The sequence below is a fragment of the Rhinopithecus bieti genome, unplaced genomic scaffold (genome assembly GCF_001698545.2).
Source record: "Rhinopithecus bieti isolate Rb0 unplaced genomic scaffold, ASM169854v2 scaffold_7580, whole genome shotgun sequence".
Lineage (NCBI taxonomy): Eukaryota > Metazoa > Chordata > Mammalia > Primates > Cercopithecidae > Rhinopithecus > Rhinopithecus bieti.
Genome location: NW_016805470.1, coordinates 1,554,458 through 1,573,909, shown reverse-complemented (window position 1 = coordinate 1,573,909; position 19,452 = coordinate 1,554,458). Strand labels below are relative to the sequence as shown.

Sequence of the window (19,452 nt, the reverse complement as noted above, 5' to 3'; positions counted from 1 at the left end):
TTTTCTATTTTTTAGTAGAGACGGGGTTTCACCGTGTTAGCCAGGATGGTCTCGATCTCCTGACCTCATGATCCACCCGTCTCGGCCTCCCAAAGTGCTGGGATTACAGGCTTGAGCCACCGCGCCCGGCCTTTTTTTGTATTTTTAGTAGAGACGGGGTTTCACTGTGTTCGCCAGGATGGTCTTGATATCCTGACCTCATGATCCACCCGCCTCGGCCTCCCAAAGTGCTGGGATTACAGGAGTGAGCCACCGCGCCTGGCCTGACTGCCTTCTCTTTTAGCAGGAACTCTGCCATATCTTTCTCTGCACTCCTCTAACCTTGTAGACTGCCTTTGTTTTGTACCACGTTTTTGTTCTGTTTTGTTTGTTTGAGAGGGAGTCTTGCTCTGTCACCTATGCTGGAGTGCAGTGGCGCGATCTTGGCTCACTGCAACCTCCAAATCCTGGGTTCAAGCAATTCTCCCACCTCAGCCTCCTGAGTAGCTGAGATTACAGGCATGCGCCACCACACCCAGCTAATTTTTTTGTATTCTTTGTAGAGACAGGGTTTTGCCCTGTTGGTCAGGCTGGTCTCGAACTCCTGACCTTAGGGGATTCACCTGTCTTGGGCCTCCATAAGTGCTAGGATTACAAGCGTGAGCCACCACCCCAGCCAATTTTTTTTTTTTTTTTTTTTGACATAGTCTCGCTTTGTCTCCCAGGCTGGAGTGCAGTGGCATGATCTCGGCTCACTGCAACTTCTGCCTCCCGGGTTCCAGTGATTCTCGCACCTCAACCTCCTGAGTAGCCAGGATTGCAGGTGTGCACCCCCATGCCCAGCTAAATTTTTGTATTTTTAGTAGAGACGGGGTTTCACCACGTTGGCCAGGCTGGTCTCGAACTCCTGACCTCAAGTGATTTGCCCGCCTTGGCCTCCCAAAGTGCTGAGATTACAAGCGTGAGCCACTGCATCCGGCACTTGTACCACTTTTCTGAAACCATTCTGACATAGACATTGGTGATGTCTTCAGACCAGCTCCTAAATCTGCAGCACACTCTCCAACCCCAATGTTACCTGGCCCTGTTATTTTTGACACTGGAAACTGTCCCCATATTCTTGAATCCCCTCAATCTTGGCCTTCAGGGCCCACCTTCTCCTGGCCTTCTTCCTGCTCCCAGAGTGCCTCCCAGACTTTTGGGGCTTTGCTCCCTGGCCCAGTGCTGGCCCCCACCCTCAGCACCCTTGAAAACTGATGATGTCAATTTCTCTCCATCTAGTGCTTTTTTTCTTTTTTCTTTTTTTTTTTTTTTAAGACAAAGTTTCACTCTGTCACCCAGGCAGGAGTGCAGTGGTGCAATCACAGCTCACTGCAACCTCTGCCTCCTGGGTTCAAGGGATTCTCGTGCCTCAGCCTCCCAAGTAACTAGGATTACAGGAATGCACACCACGCCCAGCTAATTTTTCTATTTTTAGTAGAGATGGGGATCCACCAAGTTGGCCAGGCTGGTCTTGAACTTGGCCTCAAGTAATCTGCCCACCTTGGCTTCCCAAAGTGCTGGGATTACAGGCATGAGCCACCTTGCCTGGCCTCCATTTACTGCTTGAGAGGTATCTTTCTCTGGTATTTCCCAAAGCAACTATTTTCCCCAAGTAGTCTCGCCCTATCATGTTAAGAGTGTCACACCCACCCTGGTGTCCAGTCCAGAGTTCTCCCTTGTCCCCACCGCCTGACCTCATCTGTATGAAATTTAATGTTGCCAGTTCTTTCCCAAACCCTGCCCAGGCCTTCCTACTGGTTCCAAGCCTCAGGCCTTTCAGCCTTCATCCTCTCAGTCCTCAGCTGCTCCCCACATTGCACCCAGATATGGCAAGGGAAGGGGGCCATGCTTAAGGTAGGAGGGGTTTGTGGGGCTGAGGCATAGCAGGCTGGAATATGCTGGGGAATAGAGGCAGAGCATGGACTAGAGTGAGACCAGAGAGGGACCCAAGGCACAAAGGGAAGGAGGCTATCACTCTCAGGGTTGTGCACTTGCTGATTGCACCCTTCATTTGGCTCTCTGTCCTCATCCTAGTCCTGGCCCTTGCTTATGGGGACAGACAGGTCCAAGGGAGTAGGGTGGCAAAGTGCTCTTCTCCACACCTGTGGGGACAGATGCTGAGTATGGAATTCTACAAAGACAGTGGACAGGCTTGGTAGTGAACTTTTCAACAACCTAGAGCTCTCATTCCTGGTGTGGGGGCCAGAAGACTCCTGAAGGACAACAGTTTTGTCAGGTTCCCTTTGTCTGGGCCAAGGACACAGCATTAGAACTGGGCATCTGGGTAGAAGATGGTCTGTGGGGCCATAGGGTGCCACGTGGACCCCTTAACTTGATAGGGAAGGAGGGCTCCCTGCCTGGTTTATGCAGGGTGTAGTGGGAAAAGGCCTGAAGGGCACCCCCTTCCATTTCCCACACACTTATTTGAGGGTCTAACCCGAGGCAGACACTGCCTGGTGCTCCTGCCCGGCTGCATTATGCAGATCTCTGGGGCAGGTGTTCCCAGGTGCGAACTTGAGACAAAGGAACGAGGAAGCAGGGCCTCCCTGAGCACAGGTAACCCGAGGCCTGGCTCCCCCTGTGCCTGTGGGCCGGCCTTGGGGGAGGGGGACGCGCACCCACAGAAGGGCTCAGAGGGCTTCACGGTAAGCTGAACAGGGTCAAGGTCCACAGGGAGCGGGAGAGGGGAGTAATCCAGGAAGTCTTCCTGGTGGCAGTGAATTCTTAGCGGGGTTCGGCAAGCGCAGGATCCTTGGGGGCGCTGCAGGGTGCGCGGCCCCTCCCCTCCCCCCGCCCACCTGTGGGAAACGCAGGCCCGGAGGGAGGCTCCGTCAGCGCCAGCAGCTGGCGCCACTGCGTCCCCTGCCCCGGTCTTAGCTAGCCCTGGGACCTCTGCAGAGGACTGATCCCGGGGAGGGGGCCCTGTCTTCCCAGGGACCCGGTGCGGCCAAGCTGGGAAGACCTTGGGGCGGGCAGGCCTGCCATCTACTGCAGCCGCGGCCCCCGTCCGTCCGCGGGGGACAGGGCGTGCCCTTGGCGGCGCCCACCCGCGACCCAGATGCACGCAGCCTACCCACCCTCCCCAAGACTCTCGTTTCCTCAGGCGCTTGCCGCCTCGGGGCGCCTGGCACGCGGCAGCCCCGCAAGGTAGGTCCTTCATTCCTCCCATTTCGCAGAGGAGAAAACTGCAGTCCGGAATGGCTCAGTCGGCCCCTCCAAAGCCGCGCAGCTGGTTCGGGCCGAGCCCCGACTGCGAGAGTGAGGCACATGGCCCCTGCAGACCGGGCCTCGGAGGGTCCCAGGCTTGAGGACCCGTCAGCCCCTCAACCCTTTGGAAAGGCAAGGAGAGAAGCCTGCGCTGGTAGTGAGCTTCCACTTCTGCCCTGACTGCAACACCTTAGGTTAGGGGGCTGGGAAGGACCCCCACCCTCAATTTTGGATAGGAGTGTATTTCTCTCCCTCCCCTAACTTCTGAGGTTGGTTCCCTGTTGGATTCAGGTACTGCTCTTCCCTTCCAACCCCATTTCCCCAGCCCGTGAGGTTCAGATATTAGGGTCCCAGACCCAGGATAAAGAACCCCAAAATTCTGGGGTTGCAGCAAAAAGTTGAGAGGGTCACTGAGCCTGGGAAGCTCATGGCCGAGGTGGGGCTAACGCAGAATTTTAGGAATGGAATGCTGAGCTGAGCTGAGCAACGCTGGGGGCTAGGTGCATGGAGCCCTGGGGGTTGGGCTTTATCAGGTGGGCAACAGGCAACCCCATTCCCAAGTTCTCTCTTTTATCCCAGCCCTATTCCTTCACCTTGGATGCCTGAGGACTTTTGTACCCATTGTAGGGAAGGGGACACTGAGGGGCAGAGTGGTGCTGGGTTGACTTGGCTGGGGTGGTGGGAGTAGGAGTAGGGTCTTACCTATTTCTGCCTTCCTACCTGTGCCCACAGTGCCCCCCTGGCTTAGTCATGGCGAAGCTGGAGACACTGCCTGTGCGCGCTGACCCAGGGCGGGATCCTCTCCTGGCCTTTGCCCCACGGCCCTCCGAGCTTGGACCCCGGACCCTCGCCTGGCCATGGGTAGCGTGGGCAGTGGGGTGGCCCATGCCCAGGAATTTGCCATGAAGAACGTGGGTACCCGCACAGGGGTGGGGCAGNAGGTGGGCAACAGGCAACCCCCATTCCCAAGTTCTCTCTTTTATCCCAGCCCTATTCCTTCACCTTGGATGCCTGAGGACTTTTTGTACCCATTGTAGGGAAGGGGACACTGAGGGGCAGAGTGGTGCTGGGTTGACTTGGCTGGGGTGGTGGGAGTAGGAGTAGGGTCTTACCTATTTCTGCCTTCCTACCTGTGCCCACAGTGCCCCCCTGGCTTAGTCATGGCGAAGCTGGAGACACTGCCTGTGCGCGCTGACCCAGGGCGGGATCCTCTCCTGGCCTTTGCCCCACGGCCCTCCGAGCTTGGACCCCCGGACCCTCGCCTGGCCATGGGTAGCGTGGGCAGTGGGGTGGCCCATGCCCAGGAATTTGCCATGAAGAACGTGGGTACCCGCACAGGGGGTGGGGGCAGCCAGGGCAGTTTCCCTGGCACTCGAGGCAGTGGCAGTGGGGCCAGCAGGGAGAGGCCAGGCCGCTACCCCTCAGAGGACAAGGGTCTCGCCAACTCCCTCTACCTCAATGGTGATCTGCGGGGCAGTGACCACACCGATGTCTGTGGCAACGTGGTTGGCAGTAGCGGTGGCAGCAGCAGCAGTGGTGGCAGTGACAAAGCGCCACCACAATATCGTGAGCCCAGCCACCCACCCAAGCTCCTGGCCACCTCTGGCAAGCTAGACCAGGTCAGCCTTTTTCTGGGGGTGGGAGGCAACCCAGAGAGGAAGGCAAAGTGGGCCTTCTTGGAGGTTGGGTTGTGGGGGCAGGATGGAGGCTGGGCTGGGGAGTCATGGACTGGGGACCTGGGGCCAAGTCTAGCGGGTGGATCAAGGACAGAGATCTGGCGCTGGGGAGCCATGAGGTAGAACCCCAGATGGGGGACCTCAGGATGGAGATCCAGTAGGGGTGGGAGGTGGGTCTGGACAAGTCTTGGCCAGAGGGAAGAGCCTGGGCCAAGCCCAAGGCCTCATCCTGATGCCCAGTCCCTCCCTGCCTTTCCTACAGTGCTCAGAACCACTAGTCCGGCCATCGGCCTTCAAGCCTGTGGTACCCAAGAATTTCCACTCCATGCAGAATTTGTGCCCCCCGCAGACCAATGGGACTCCTGAGGGACGACAGGGCCCTGGTGGCCTCAAAGGCGGACTGGAAAAGTCCCGGACCATGACTCCAGCGGGTGGGAGTGGGAGTGGCCTCTCAGACTCAGGCCGGAACTCCCTCACGAGCCTGCCCACCTACAGCTCCAGCTACAGCCAGCACCTGGCGCCCCTCAGTGCCTCCACCAGCCACATTAACCGCATTGGCACTGCCAGCTATGGTAGTGGTAGTGGCGGCAGCAGCGGTGGGGGGTCGGGCTACCAGGACCTGGGGACCTCTGATAGTGGACGGGCCTCCAGCAAGAGTGGGTCATCGTCATCCATGGGGCGGCCAGGCCACCTGGGCTCTGGGGAGGGTGGAGGTGGAGGCCTGCCTTTCGCGGCCTGCTCACCGCCCTCGCCCAGTGCACTCATCCAGGAGCTGGAGGAGCGCCTGTGGGAGAAGGAGCAGGAGGTGGCAGCTCTGCGGCGCAGCCTGGAGCAGAGCGAGGCGGCCGTGGCCCAGGTACTGGAGGAGCGTCAGAAGGCGTGGGAGCGGGAGCTGGCTGAGCTGCGGCAGGGCTGCAGTGGGAAGCTACAGCAGGTGGCCCGCCGTGCCCAGCGTGCCCAGCAGGGCCTACAGCTGCAGGTGCTGCGTCTGCAGCAGGACAAGAAGCAGCTGCAGGAGGAGGCAGCCCGGCTGATGCGGCAGCGGGAAGAGCTGGAGGACAAGGTGGCCGCCTGCCAGAAGGAGCAGGCCGACTTCCTGCCCCGGATGGAGGAAACTAAGTGGGAGGTGCGGGCTGGAGATCTAGGCCTCCCCCTCTGCCTCCCTTCTGTCCCTCTGGGAAACCCCAGAGCAGTTGCCCCTCACTATCATGGGGTGGGGGGTGGTGAAAGGAGCAGGGGGGACAAAATCAACTGGCAGTGCCTGTGAGGACCAGAGGCCATCCCCTGGGTGAGACACGTCCATCTTGAGTCCAGGCAGGTAACCGGGTGCCTCGGCTGATGAGGAGCTGAGCCAGCAGCCCCGGGGAGCTTGGTGACCCGGCTCCAGATCTGGTAGCTGGGTTGGGGTGAGTAGAGCTCTGCCTTTACCTGGCTTCTCCTCTCACCTGTTCCTGCCCAGGTGTGCCAGAAGGCTGGTGAGATCTCCCTCCTGAAGCAGCAGCTGAAGGATTCGCAGGCGGATGTGTCGCAGAAGTTGAGTGAGATCGTGGGACTGCGCTCACAGCTGCGGGAAGGCCGGGCCTCGCTCCGGGAGAAGGAGGAGCAGCTGCTCAGCCTGCGGGACTCCTTCAGCAGCAAGCAGGCCAGCCTGGAGCTGGGCGAGGGCGAGCTGCCTGCTGCCTGCCTCAAGCCGGCGCTGACCCCCGTGGACCCGGCCGAGCCACAGGATGCTTTGGCCACCTGCGAGAGCGACGAGGCTAAGATGCGCCGTCAGGCCGGGGTGGCTGCTGCCGCCTCCTTGGTTTCCGTGGACGGGGAGGCGGAGGCTGGTGGGGAGAGCGGGACGCGGGCCCTGCGGCGGGAGGTGGGGCGGCTGCAAGCCGAGCTGGCGGCTGAGCGGCGGGCCCGGGAGCGCCAGGGTGCCAGCTTCGCCGAGGAGCGCCGCGTGTGGCTGGAGGAGAAGGAGAAGGTGATCGAGTACCAGAAGCAGCTGCAGCTGAGCTACGTGGAGATGTACCAGCGCAACCAGCAGCTGGAGCGCCGACTGCGGGAGCGTGGGGCTGCAGGGGGTGCAAGCACGCCCACTCCCCAGCATGGCGAGGAGAAGAAGGCCTGGACCCCCTCCCGCCTCGAGCGCATTGAGTCCACAGAAATCTGATCGACCTGGGCACTCGGCCTTTTGACAAATGTCCTGTCAAAAGGCCAGAGTTCCCAGTGTCCCCTACCCTCCATCTCTCTTCCCCATAGACCCCGTATCCCCAGACCAAAGAGGTTCTCTAAGCAGCTGTGACCAGGTTCCTCCCTCCCCACCTGCCCTTCCAGCTCCAGCACTGCCCCCGTGGCAGCCCACTTGGACCCTCCTAAAAGGAGGGAATAGGGGGAGGGCAGTATGAGCAGGGGCAATCCTAGGTGGTGGGGAGTCATGCTCCCTTTCTTGGCACCCCCTTGTTGGAGATGGAGGCAGCAGGCCTGCAGTGCCATAAGGTGCCCCAGTCCTTCTGGGGGTCAGGGCTGCTACTGTTGGCCACTCTGTGTCCAGTGATGCTCTCTGTGCTCACGTCCTAGGCCATGGAACCTGAGGGGGCCTGCACGGGGTTTGCTGAGACTGACAGACCCTGGGCTCCAGACCTCTCTCCCTCCTACAGTGCTCTCCCTCCCTGGGCAGATTGGCAGGACAAGTGGGAGCAGATGGCCTGCCTTTGGTTGAGAGGGCTACCTGCCCAGCCCCTCCCCCCAAGATCTCTTGGGCTCAGGCCTCAGAGCCTGGCCTGGTCGTGAGTGTGTGTCCCTGTGTGTGTGTTGTGGGAGGGGAGGACTGGGCCTGGAAGTCTGGCACCCAGGGAAGATCTGTCCTCCTGTTCTTGGAAAGGGTTGCCTGATGGCTTCTCGGCTCTACCCTCGCCCTTCTGGCCAGGATCCCGTAGGGCAAGAGCCCTATCTGCTTGGCTGACCCCACACCCAGGGCCACTGTCCGGCTCTAATACAGCTATTAAGTACTACCTGCCTCTCAGGCACTCTCCTCACCCAGTTTCTGAGGTCAGATGAGTGTCTGCGATGTCTTCCCGCACTCTATTCCCCCAGCCTCTTTCTGCTTTCATGCTCAGCACATCATCTTCCTAGGCAGCCTCTTCCCCAAAGTCTCACCTTTTCTTCCAGTAGAAAATTCTGCTTGACTTTTGGTGCACTGCCCACTTCCCAGCTCCATTGGCCCCAGTCTGAGCCGGAGGCCCTTGTTTTGGGGGCGGGGGGAGAGTTGGATGTGATTGCCCTTGAAGAACAAGGCTGACCTGAGAGGTTCCTGGTGCCCTAAGGTGGCTCAGCATCTACCCAGGGTAGGCCTGGCATGAGGGATTAGGTCAGCCGACGTCAGCTACTTCTCTTGGGGCCCTCTCAGAGTCCATCTCCCCAAGACAGGAAGAGAAAAGCAAATTTCTAATTCACCAGCAATAAAAATTGGAGGAGGCTTGGCCCTCAGCCCTTGTATTTCTCTCTTTTTCACTCTCTCTTCCTCCCACCCCCAAGACTGAGTTTTGGGGGGCAAGGTGGAGAGAGCTGGCAACTACTGTGAGCAAGTCCCCTAGCCCCTGACCAGCCTCCTCCCATGACTGGTGACTGTTTAATGAGCTGTGCATCCCCCACAAAAACATGAGTGCCCCTCTGTGTGGCCTCTGACCCTTTGCACAGCCGTTCTGGATGGTCCTCACCAGGTCTCTGAGCTGGGTGGGAGGCCATCCTGGCAACCACTGCCCATTCCATTCACCCCTCACTGCACCTGCCCTAGAACCTGGGCCTAGGCCACAGGGGCAGGGAGAAGAGAAGGCATTAGTAAGAAAAAAATAGAAAAAAATATGAACAGACTCAGCTTTGGGACGTCCAACCACAAAAGAAATTATATATAAATATATATAAATATATATCTCTACCATATGTGATGGAAAGACTTTTTGTTTTCCTTTCCCAAAGAAATAAAATGGAAAAAGCCTCTCGAGTGGTATTCTTTGGCCTGTTTGTGTCTTTGCAGGTGTGGGAGGTGAGGCCCAGGTGGGGGATGGAGGCAAAGCTGGAGTAAACAGATTTCCCAGAGGAGGCATGAGACTGGAGGTGCTCACTGGGCTGTGCTAGGAGGTTGGCCCAAAGCCCAAGCTCTGCCACGTTGCCTGGGAAGAGTTGTGGTGCCACGTATCTGCCCAGTGGGGCTTTCTCTTCAGCTCACACTGTTGTCAAAGGGGTTTCAAGCTCGTTCCAGCTCAGAATCTGGACACTAAGCTGCTAGCCAGAAAGCAGATGATGCAGGACAGCTAGATGCAGCCTGCGGTCGTCTAAGCCGCCATACAGCAACTGGTGGATGTTTGCGAGCTGAATGGATAGAAGTGAAGACTGGGAATAGGTTTGCAATTAATGGTGAAGCCCCAAAGGCAAAAGGGACCCAAGCGTGCTGCACAGCAGAGAGCTTCCCTTTACAACAGTTCCTCTGTCATCCTCTCAAAGCACCACAATCAAGAATGCATTCTGTTGTAAGTAACACAAAGGACCTCAAAGAGTGGTTTATTTTTCCCCAACCTGACAAGAAATCTGGAGGTAGGTGTCATGGTTGTTGGATCATCGGGGACCTAGATTTTCATCCTCCCACTGTCCCATCCTTAGCATGCTTACCACAAAGTGGCTGCCACAGCTCCATGAAGGCATTGAGGCTGCCCCACTTTATTATGAAAGTAAAAGCTTTCCCAGAGCCCTCCCAGGACCCTTCCCTTTAAGTCCTGTTGGCCAGAAATGAGTCACATGCTCCTCCCACTTCAAGGGAGAATGGGAAATTGAGCATTACAAAGAGAAACAGGATTGTCATGGCTGCCTGGGAACAAACATGGTTCATTCCTTGGGGGTAGGCGCTGTGCTTTCTTTGGGTTCTACTGGCAAGGACAGAGTCATAACAATGAATAGTGTTTGCCCTGGTATGGCCTGAGTGAGAGAACCCTCCCTAAGCAGTGGTGTCTGCGGTCTGGGGCTCCAGATATTCAAACAGCGCTGTCTCCAGAGATCAGGAGTTGGGATGCCAGGCTTGCCCCTCCTTGCAGGGACGTGTTCTCCCTACATTGATTTTGTCTTCCCGAAAGGATAGTGCCCTGGAGGGAGCACGATTTCTCAGCTCTCCTTCACCCCCCTGAGGAGGTGTGGACTGGTAGAGCCAAGGCATTGACAGGATATGAAGACCCTGATCAGCATATCTCAAGTGCCCTCAGGAATGGCAGCCTGGGGCCAGGCCTTTCTGATAGGTAGAGGCTTAGTAGAGTCTCTTTCTTGTCTAGGTACCTGTACTGACAGGTGTGTCAGTATATGTACCCAGTAGGATCCAGCCCTCCTTCTTAGGGTGGTGGAGAGTCGCCCTGGCTCATGCTCCATGGCTCTGGCCTCCAGCTCCACATCTATTTCTCTCAGCAGGCTCATCTATCCATCATGTCACTAGCTCTTTTCCTGGGAACACTTTACGGATACATCTCTATTATACCTGCATTTTTTTTTTTTTTTAAAGATGGAGTCTCACTGTCGCCCGGGCTGGAGTGCAGTGGTGCAATCTCAGCTCACTGCAACCTCTCCTGCGTTCAAGTGATTCTCTTGCCTTAGCCTCCCAAGTAGCTGGGGTTACAGGCGCCTGCTGCCACGCCCAGCTAATGTTTTTTGTATTTTTAGTAGAGACAAGGTTTCACCATGTTGGCCAGGCTGTTCTCAAACACCAGGGATTACAGCTGTGAGCCACCATGCCCGACCGATGCATTGTTAAAATTAGACAGGTGTGGTGGTGCATGCCTGTGGTCTTAGCTACTCAGGAGGCTGAGGCAGGAGGATCACTTGAACCCAGGAGGTTGAGGCTGCAGTGAGCCGTGGTTTCACCATTGCACTCCAGCCTGGGCAATGGGGTAAGACTCTGTCTCAAAAATAAGTAAATAAATAAATAAAATAAAATAAATACATGTATTGTTTTTATCACTGTACAGGCTTAGAGAATTTATGTGAGCTGGGTGCGATGGCTCATACCTGTAATCCCAGCACTTTGGGAGGCTGAGGCGGGAGTACTGCATGAGCCCAGGAGTTTGAGACTAGCCTGGGCAACATAGGAAGACACTGCCACCTCCACCTCTATGAAAATAATAATAATAATATAATAAGAATGAATTTGTGTGACTTCCCCAAGGCCATAAAACCCTGAGTGGTGATCCTCAGATTCCAACCTGTGTCTAAGCTACTTACTTTTTTTTTTTGAGATGGAGTCTTACTTTGTGGCCCAGAGCTGGAGTACAGTAGCGATATCTCGGCTCACTGCAACCTCCACCTCCAGGGTTCAAGCGACTCTCCTGCTTCCAGAGAAATCTCCAGGCTGGATTATAGGCATGCGCCACCACACCTGGCTAATTTTTGTATTTTTTTGTATTTTTGTATTTTTATTTTTTATTTTTTGAGACGGAGTCTCGCTCTGTCGCCCAGGCTGGAGTGCAGTGGCCGGATCTCAGCTCACTGCAAGCTCCGCCTCCCGGGTTTACGCCATTCTCCTGCCTCAGCCTCAGCCTCCGGAGTAGCTGGGACTACAGGCGACCGCCACCTCGCCCGGCTAGTTTTTTTTTTTTTGTATTTTAGTAGAGACGGGGTTTCACTGTGTTAGCCAGGATGGTCTCGATCTCCTGACCTTGTGATCCGCCCGTCTCGGCCTCCCAAAGTGCTGGGATTACAGGCTTGAGCCACCGCGCCCGGCCGCCTGGCCTGTATTTTTAATAGAGACTGAGTTTCACCACCTTGGCCAGGCTGGTCTCGAACTCCTGACCTCAGGTGATCCGCCCGCCTTGGCCTTCCAAAGTATTGGGATTACAGGCGTGAGCCACCGCGCCGGGACTAAGCTGCTTAATGACTTCTAGAGCGATCCATTCAGGAAAGTGGTTTTCCTCTGCAGGTCCTAGACTCCCCTGTCTCCTCAACAACGTCCTCCAGTGGAAAATGTCCTTGGGAAACGCTGACAGAGTCTTTTGAGCCTCGGCCGCATCCGTTACTCGCGCAGCAGGCGGAAGTAGCGGGCAGTTGGCCGGAAGTGGGGCTGTGAGGCCCACTAGGGGAGAGAGTGTCTGTGTCGCCGCCGCTGTCGCCGCCGCTGCCACCGCACGCTGCGTCCCCGGTTTGGTGTTGCGGCGCCCACCTTCAGGAGGATCAGGTGAGTGGCGGCGGCCGCTTCCCGCGTTCACGACCGTCCTGGGTCTTGGCCTGTGCCTCCTGTCCTCCTGGCCGGCCCAAGGCTGACACGCACCGAGGCCTTATTCAGCTCTTGGCCGGGGTTGGGATTGCCTCTCGCAGGCCTGACTGTGGTGAGAACTTCAGTGACTCTCGCTGCTCCTGAGTTTGTGATCTTTGGCAAGGGGCTTATCTGACCCTTGTTTTTTTCCCTCTGTGAAATGGAGATCGTAACAGTACTTACCTCACTGTGCTGTTATGAGAATGTAGTTAGATATTCTGCCGCGCCTCTCATCACACTTTGATGTGCATGCGAATCGCTTAGAGATTCTGATTCTGTAGGTCTGGGGTGGGGCCTGAGATACTGTGTTCCTAACTAGCTTCCGGACGAGGCTGAAGTCTCTGGGGCGCAGACCACACACTGAGTAGCAAGGCCCTACAGTATGTTGCTTAGCATTTGTAATGCGGAGTCTTCAGTAAACATCAGTATGATAGAATGTATACTTTCGCCCCATTTTTAGCAGTTTTTGGTTGCAGAAGCCTAAGGGTAGTATTGATGGCCTTCTCCCTTTTTCTTTCCATGGGTAAGAATAGTTGCTCTTTCTCTTTCTGTGCAAACCGTGACACAGCTCTTCTGTCTTGGCTCAGGGAACTTTGGGTCCCCTCATATCAGCTATGTTCATCAGTCTCGGGTGATGCTTCACTGATCAGACCCTTGGACAGTGCTTCATCCCGTGAAGCTGATAGCCAGCTGCGTTGGCACCAACTGTGGCTGACGTTTTGTGCTCCAGTCGTTTGTTGCTGCTGGAATCTGAATTCACATTTTCTACACTGTGAATAGTAAGAATGGCCGCCTTTCCAGAACTAGATTCTGCAGCTCACTGACCTGAATGGTCTTGAGCAAGTCCTCGGATAATTTGCTACTACCTGGTAGACTAAAATAAAATCTGGGCCTGGCGAGGTGGCTCACGCCTGTAATCCCAGCACTTTGGGAGGCCGAGGCAGGCAGATCATGAGGTCAGGAGATCGAGACCATCCTGGCTAATACGGTGAAACCTCGTCTCTACTAAAAATACAAAAAAATTAGCTGGGCGTGGTGGCGGGCGCCTGTAGTCCCAGCTACTCGGGAGCCTGAGGCAGGAGAATGGCGTGAACCCGGGAGATAGAGCGTGTAGTGAGCCGAGATGGCGCCACTGCACTCCGGGCGACAGAGCGAGACTCCGTCTCAAATAAATAAATAAATAAATAAACAAATAAATAAATAAATAAAATCTGAAGATTCTGTGCTGCATAACGTAACTTAAAAAGTGAGGCCTGGGCCGGGCGCGGTGGCTCAAGCCTGTAATCCCAGCACTTTGGGAGGCTGAGGCGGGCGGATCACGAGGTCAGGAGATCGAGACCATCCTGGCTAACACGGTGAACCCCCGTCTCTACTAAAAAAATACAAAAAACTAGCCGGGCGAGGTGGCGGCGCCTGTAGTCCCAGCTACTCGGGAGGCTGAGGCAGGAGAATGGCGTAAACCCGGGAGGTGGAGCTTGCAGCGAGCTGAGATCCGGCCACTGCACTCCAGCCTGGGCGACAGAGCGAGACTCCGTCTCAAAAAAAAAAAAAAAAAAAGTGAGGCCTTTGGCAGTTATGCAGGTCTAATGTTTATTAGTATGATTTTCTTCCCCATCCATTGGTTTATTTTTTTAGTCCCTAATAAGGCCTTGTCGCTCATCATGTGAATGAGTCAACTTTGATGTAAAACAATTCTAAGGTCAGGTGCAGTGGCTCATGCCTGTAATCCCAGCACTTTGGGAGGCCGAAGTGGAAGGATTACTTGAGCCCAGGAGTTCGAGACCAACCTGGGGGCAACATAGGGAAAACCTGTCTCTACAGGAAAAAAAAAAAAAAAAAAAACACAAAACAAAATCCAAAATGTAGCCAGGCGAGGTGGCGCACTTGTAGTCCAAGCTACTTAGGAGGCTGAGATAAGAGGATCGCTTGAGATCCTTGAGCGATCCTCGCCTGGTGGGGTGGGTGGGTGAGAGGTGGGGGGCGGTGGTTGAGGATGCAGTGAGCCGAGATTGCACCACTGCCCTCCAGACTGAACAACGGAGTGAGACCCTATCTGAAAAAAACAAAAGAATTCTGAAACTCCTTCTGAAATACTGTACTATACAGCCTTGCAAATTGTAAAAGCAGATAAAACCAAGTGTTTATTGAGCTGTACTTGGGCCATTTATTTGGGAATTTTCTCTTATGATGACTGTGTTCATGCAGCTACTTCTCTTTACCTGCCTGGATTTTGTAATTCCTCTAGAAGTCCCATTTAGATGGGCTGAGAGGACATGAGTGCCTACTCCCTGTTGTTATGTGGAGAGGTTTTCTAAAGACAGGGTTTTATGAAACCCTTTAAAAGCAGTAGCTCTAACAGAATCATCTATAGGGCTTAGTCATACTGTATCTACCCACATGCTTCTTGCCATTCTGATAGAGGAATAGCAGAGTCTTAGAAGAGAAGGGGGAGGGCTGTGTGGCTGGAAAAGTTTCACAGATGATTGCGATGTGCTGTTTTTTCTCCTATCAGCATGGAGTCTAGAACAAAGAGGAAGGGATGGATTGCTAGATTAAATAATTTTAGTTTGGTTTAGACCTACGAGTGACACTGAACTTGACCTAAACACCTTTCCACTAGTGCCTCACCTTCACAGTACTGGTAGACTACTCTCTCAGAAGTCCTGCTGCTGTGTGGAAACAGAAACACAGAAGAGTCCAGCCCAGTTAACATCTACATTAACAGCTAAGGGCCTTATTGCCAGTCTCTAAGCCCTCACTAGGGGCTTTGAAGTTTTGGAGATTCTCAGCAGGAGACCCTCAGCACCTAGAGAAAGTTCGGGTTCTTTGCCTTTTTTTTTTTTTGGTAGAGACAGGGTCTCGCCATGTTGCCCAGACTGGTCTTGAACTCCTGGCCTCATGTGATCTGCCCGCCTCGGCCTCCCAAAGTGCTGGGATTATGGTCATGAGCCACCTGCTTAGCCAGTTTTTTTGCCTTTTTAATTCTCAAGGTTGCTCAACAAATTATTTGCTGAGACAAGAATGGGGTTGGAGTGTTCATTTATTTGTGACAATTTTATTGGAACATAGAAAGGAAAAGTGTTAGAATTGAGGGATCAGATCTGGTGACTGGTAAATTGTATGTGTTTAAGGTGTCATATACTCAGTCTACAGTTAACAGGATTCCTTCCTCTGCCTGGTCCCCGTCCTCTAACTTCTAGACTCTAGTTTAAAATGAAGCTATTCGGCCTTGCTCAGACCTGTATGTGGAAGGGAGAAAGGTAAGGTTCCTCAGTCTTGTGAAATCACATCATTCAGTGAGGTTTGGGCATTGCCTTTTGGAACTGACAGGGTTCAGGGGTCTCTGAGGCTCTACTCTGTTTTGTTAGGCCCCCTAAAGGGGAGAAAGGTATACTTGGGGCACTTAAACTAGGAAAGGAGTTTTGTGAAATCATATCAGGTATCTTTGACCTTTATTGAAAGAGTCAGGCCGGGCGTGGTGACTTCCGCCTGTACTCTCAGTACTTTGGGATGCCGAGGCAGGCAGATCACTTGAGGCCAGGAGTTCGAGACCAGCCTGGCCAACATGGCAAAACGCTGTCTCTACCAAAAAATACACACACAAAAAATTAGCTAGGCATGTTGGCGTGAGCCTATAGTCTCAGCTACTTGGGAGGCTGAGGCAGGAGAATTACTTAACCTGGGAGACAGAGGTTGCAGTGAGCTGAGATCACGCCACTGCACTCCAGCCTGGGCAACAGAGCAAGACTCTATCTCAAAAAAAAAAAAAAAAAAAAGTCAGGAGTTAATTGACTGAGCATATCATAGTGTTCCCTTTCTAGCTTTCTTATGAATTTTCAGAGAATCCTTGAGTAAGGAGGAACTAATCTTTTCAGGTATGTTTTCCCTATCTGGTCATCCTGACTGCTTCTTCTTTGCAGTGTCTTTTCTCCCTACTGTTCTTCTCTGCTGCTTCCGTCTCTTCCTTGTTTTTCTTTCCTTCTGGATAGTACTCAAGGCCAACTTCTGAAGCGGCTCTATTTCAGACCTGTATATATAGATATGGTTTCTATAGAGTTACTGTAAATGTTGCATGGTGAAAAGAATAAGTAGCCACTGTTTACCATTTGCAGGTTGGCCCTTCATGCCTCTAAGATTCCTTATTTTGTTATCATTTCTGTTATTGAACATCTTTAAAGAAGTTATTAGATAGTAGAAAGTGCTTGCACTAAAAATAACTTTTCAATATTTTCCTTATCCATTAAGTTACTTTCTCCATTCATTATCTTGAACAATACCATAATATCTTGATAATTCCTGCATTTTGTAAATTTAATTTTTGTCAAAATTGTACATGTACATGGTTTAAACAGTCAAATAGTTCAATAGAGCTTGTAGCACTAAATAATAGTTTTCTCCCCCCACACTTTTTTTTATGAGATGGAGTCTCGCTCTGTTGCCCAGACTGGAGTGCAGTGGTGTGACCTTGGCTCACCACAACCTCTGCCTCACAGGTTCAAGTGATTCCCCTGCCTCAGCCTTCTGAGTAGCTGGGATTACAGGTGCCTGCCACCACACCTGGCTAATTTTTTGTATTTTTAGTAGAGATGGGGTTTCGTCATGTTGGACAGGCTGGTCTCAAACTCTTGACCTCAAGTGATCCTCCTGCCTCAGCCTTCCAAACTGCTGGGATTACAGACTTGAGCCGCTGTGCCCAGCCTAATTTTTGTATTTTTAGTAGAGACAGGGTTTCACCATGTTGCCCACGCTAGTCTAGAACTCCTGGACTCAAGCAGTCCGCCCACCTCAGCTACCCAAAGTGCTGGGATTACAGGTGTGATCCACTGCTCCTGGCCATTACTCTATTTCTTTTTTCTTTTTCTTTTTTTTTTCTTTTTGAGACAGTGTTTTGCTCTGTCGCCCAGGCTGGAGTACAGTGGCACCACCTCTGTTCACTGCAACCTCTGCCTCCCAGGTTCAAGCGATTCTCCTGCCTCAGCCTCCCGAGTAGCTGGGATTACAGGTGTGCACCAGCACTTCTGGCTAATTTTTATATTTTTAGTCGAGACAGGGTTTTGCCATGTTGGTCAGGCTGGTCTCGAACTCCTGACCTCGTGATCTGCCCACCTCAGCCTCCCAAAGTGCTGGGGTTACAGGCGTGAGCGACCACGCCCAGCCGGCCACCACTGTATTTCTAAGTAACACATTTGTGTTGCTATTTCTTGATTTCTTTCTTCTTTTTTTTTTTTGGAGGCAGAGTCTTGCTGTGTTGCCCAGGCTGGAGTGCAGTGGCATGATCATAGCTCACTGCAACCTTGAATTCCTGGGCTCAAGCTGTCCTCCAACCTCAGCCTCTTGAGTAGCTGGGACTACAGGTGCATCCCGCTATGCCTGACTGTTTTCTTTACTTTTCATAGAGACAGGGTCTTACTCTGTTCCCCAGGCTGGTTTCAAGCTCCTGGCCTCAAGTGATCCTCCTGCCTCAGCCTTCCAAAATATTGGGATTACAGTTGTGAGCCACCACACCTGGCCGATTGTACTTTTTTATTATGGACTTTGAGGCTCTAGGTCTCTTGTATCATCAACCTCCCCCTACTCCTCCTCTTCTCACTTGATCCTCCCAGTACAGTTTGCTCATAATTTTTGGTTAGGCTAATATCAAGATTTATGTTAATAAAACTATGTTAGTATTATTCTCAACTGAATAGGGAGTATGATATACTAATATTTTCTTTATTCTTTTTATTTATTTATTTTTTGAGACAGGGTCTCTCTGTGTCACCCTGCCATAGCAGGATCACAGCTCACTGCAGCCTTTACTTTTTGGGCTCAAGCGATTTTCCCACTTCTACCGCCTGAGTAGCTAGGACCACAGGTGTGTGCCACCAGGCTTGGCTAATTTCTAAATATTTTGTAGAGGTGGGGGTCTCACTACATTGCCCAGGCTGATCTCAAACTCCTGGCCTCAAGTGATCTTCTCACTTTGGCCTCCCAGAGTACTATGATTACAGGAATGGGCTGTTGCATCCTGCCTGTGGTAACATATTCTATCTTGTATAACTTTTTTGTCTTCCCTGGCATTAATAATTTTTGTTACTGTTTTTATTAGCATGGCTTTTTGTCTCCTTATCTCTTGTTCGTGCCCAGATGATCCGGTAGAAATATGATTCTCCTCTCCTGGATACTGTCTGTGTCATCCAGCATGAGCTGGTTGCTCTTTATGTCTGTTCACAGCTCTTGTCCTGGGATCTTCCTTCACCTGTTTCCTGGGGTTTCCCTTTGCTTCTCTGTATTGAACCCTAGTTTCTGGATCCCATATCTCTACTGCCGACTTTCAGGTCTTCAATTGTGGTAGCTCTCTTTACTTTGATCCTGGAGCATCCCGCAAACTCTTTGCTTCATGTAGATTTCAGCCTTTGAGGTCTTCTCTTTGTTCTTTTTTAAAGTACAGGTTGAGCATTCCAAACCTGAAACTCCAAAATCCAAAATGCTCCAAAATCTGAAACTTTCTGAGCACCAACATGATACTCAAAAAAAAATCATTGGACTTTTTTGGATTTTGGATTTTTGAATTTGGAATGCTCACTGGTAAGTATAAAGCACATAGTCCAAAAACTGAAAAAATTTAAAATCTGAAACACTTCTGGTCTCGAGCATTTTGGACAAGGGATACTCAACCTGCAGTATAAACCATAGTGGTAGAATCCTAGACTGTTAGAGGTGGAAGGGACTTTCAGGCTTACCTAGTTCTAACCCTCCAGCTCCCTGGGACCTGGAAATCCTAGAAGACCATTGATTGTTCAGCCATCCCACCCCATACTGCCCCTCGAACCTGTGTTTCCTGACACTCATTCTTGTGTCTCTAGTCCACCAATAATGTGGGCTTGGGAGTCAGACAGTCTTTAGTATTAGGCTCCACTCAATCCCTTGGCTGTATAACTTTTGGCAGGTTTCTTAATCTTGTGGTCTCTTTCTCATCAATAATATGGGGATTAAAAGAGTCATATGAGGCCGGGCGCGGTGGCTCAAGCCTGTAATCCCAGCACTTTGGGAGGCCGAGACGGGTGGATCGCGAGGTCAGGAGATCGAGACCATCCTGGCTAACACGGCGAAACCCCGTCTCTACTAAAAAATACAAAAAACTAGCCGGGCGAGTTGGCGGGTGCCTGTAGTCCCAGCTACTTGGGAGGCTGAGGCAGGAGAATGGCGTAAACCCGGGAGGCGGAGCTTGCAGTGAGCTGAGATCCGGCCACTGCACTCCAGCCTGGGCGACAGAGCGAGACTCCGTCTCAAAAAAAA

At 52.8% G+C, this 19,452-nt stretch overlaps 3 protein-coding genes across 7 annotated transcripts in view; all 3 read left to right on the top strand.

Moving 5' to 3' along the window:
* LZTS3 (leucine zipper tumor suppressor family member 3) overlaps positions 1 to 8,889 on the top strand; it is a 13,267-nt gene extending 4,378 nt beyond the window's left edge. For 2 of the 3 annotated variants that reach the window (XM_017872596.1, XM_017872593.1), the window contains exons 2-5: positions 3,198 to 3,761; positions 4,170 to 4,847; positions 5,167 to 6,030; positions 6,364 to 8,889. In XM_017872596.1, the coding sequence (XP_017728085.1) occupies positions 4,389 to 4,847; positions 5,167 to 6,030; positions 6,364 to 7,062 (2,022 nt within the window). In that variant the 5' untranslated portion in view covers positions 3,198 to 3,761; positions 4,170 to 4,388 and the 3' untranslated portion in view covers positions 7,063 to 8,889. Of the gene's footprint in view, positions 1 to 1,497; positions 2,790 to 3,197; positions 3,762 to 4,169; positions 4,848 to 5,166; positions 6,031 to 6,363 lie in introns of those variants that run through there. The other variant, XM_017872594.1, reaches the window with a different exon arrangement.
* Positions 8,890 to 12,002: 3,113 nt separating this feature from the next.
* Positions 12,003 to 19,452, top strand: part of FASTKD5 (FAST kinase domains 5) — a 14,668-nt gene continuing 7,218 nt past the window's right edge. Inside the window, exon 1 of the mRNA XM_017872587.1 lies at positions 12,003 to 12,096. The gene's annotated coding sequence lies outside the window, so the exon portion shown is untranslated. The remainder of the gene's footprint in view (positions 12,097 to 19,452) is intronic.
* UBOX5 (U-box domain containing 5) overlaps positions 12,009 to 19,452 on the top strand; it is a 55,244-nt gene continuing 47,800 nt past the window's right edge. For all 3 annotated transcript variants that reach the window (XM_017872591.1, XM_017872590.1, XM_017872589.1), the window contains exon 1: positions 12,009 to 12,096. The gene's annotated coding sequence lies outside the window, so the exon portion shown is untranslated. The remainder of the gene's footprint in view (positions 12,097 to 19,452) is intronic.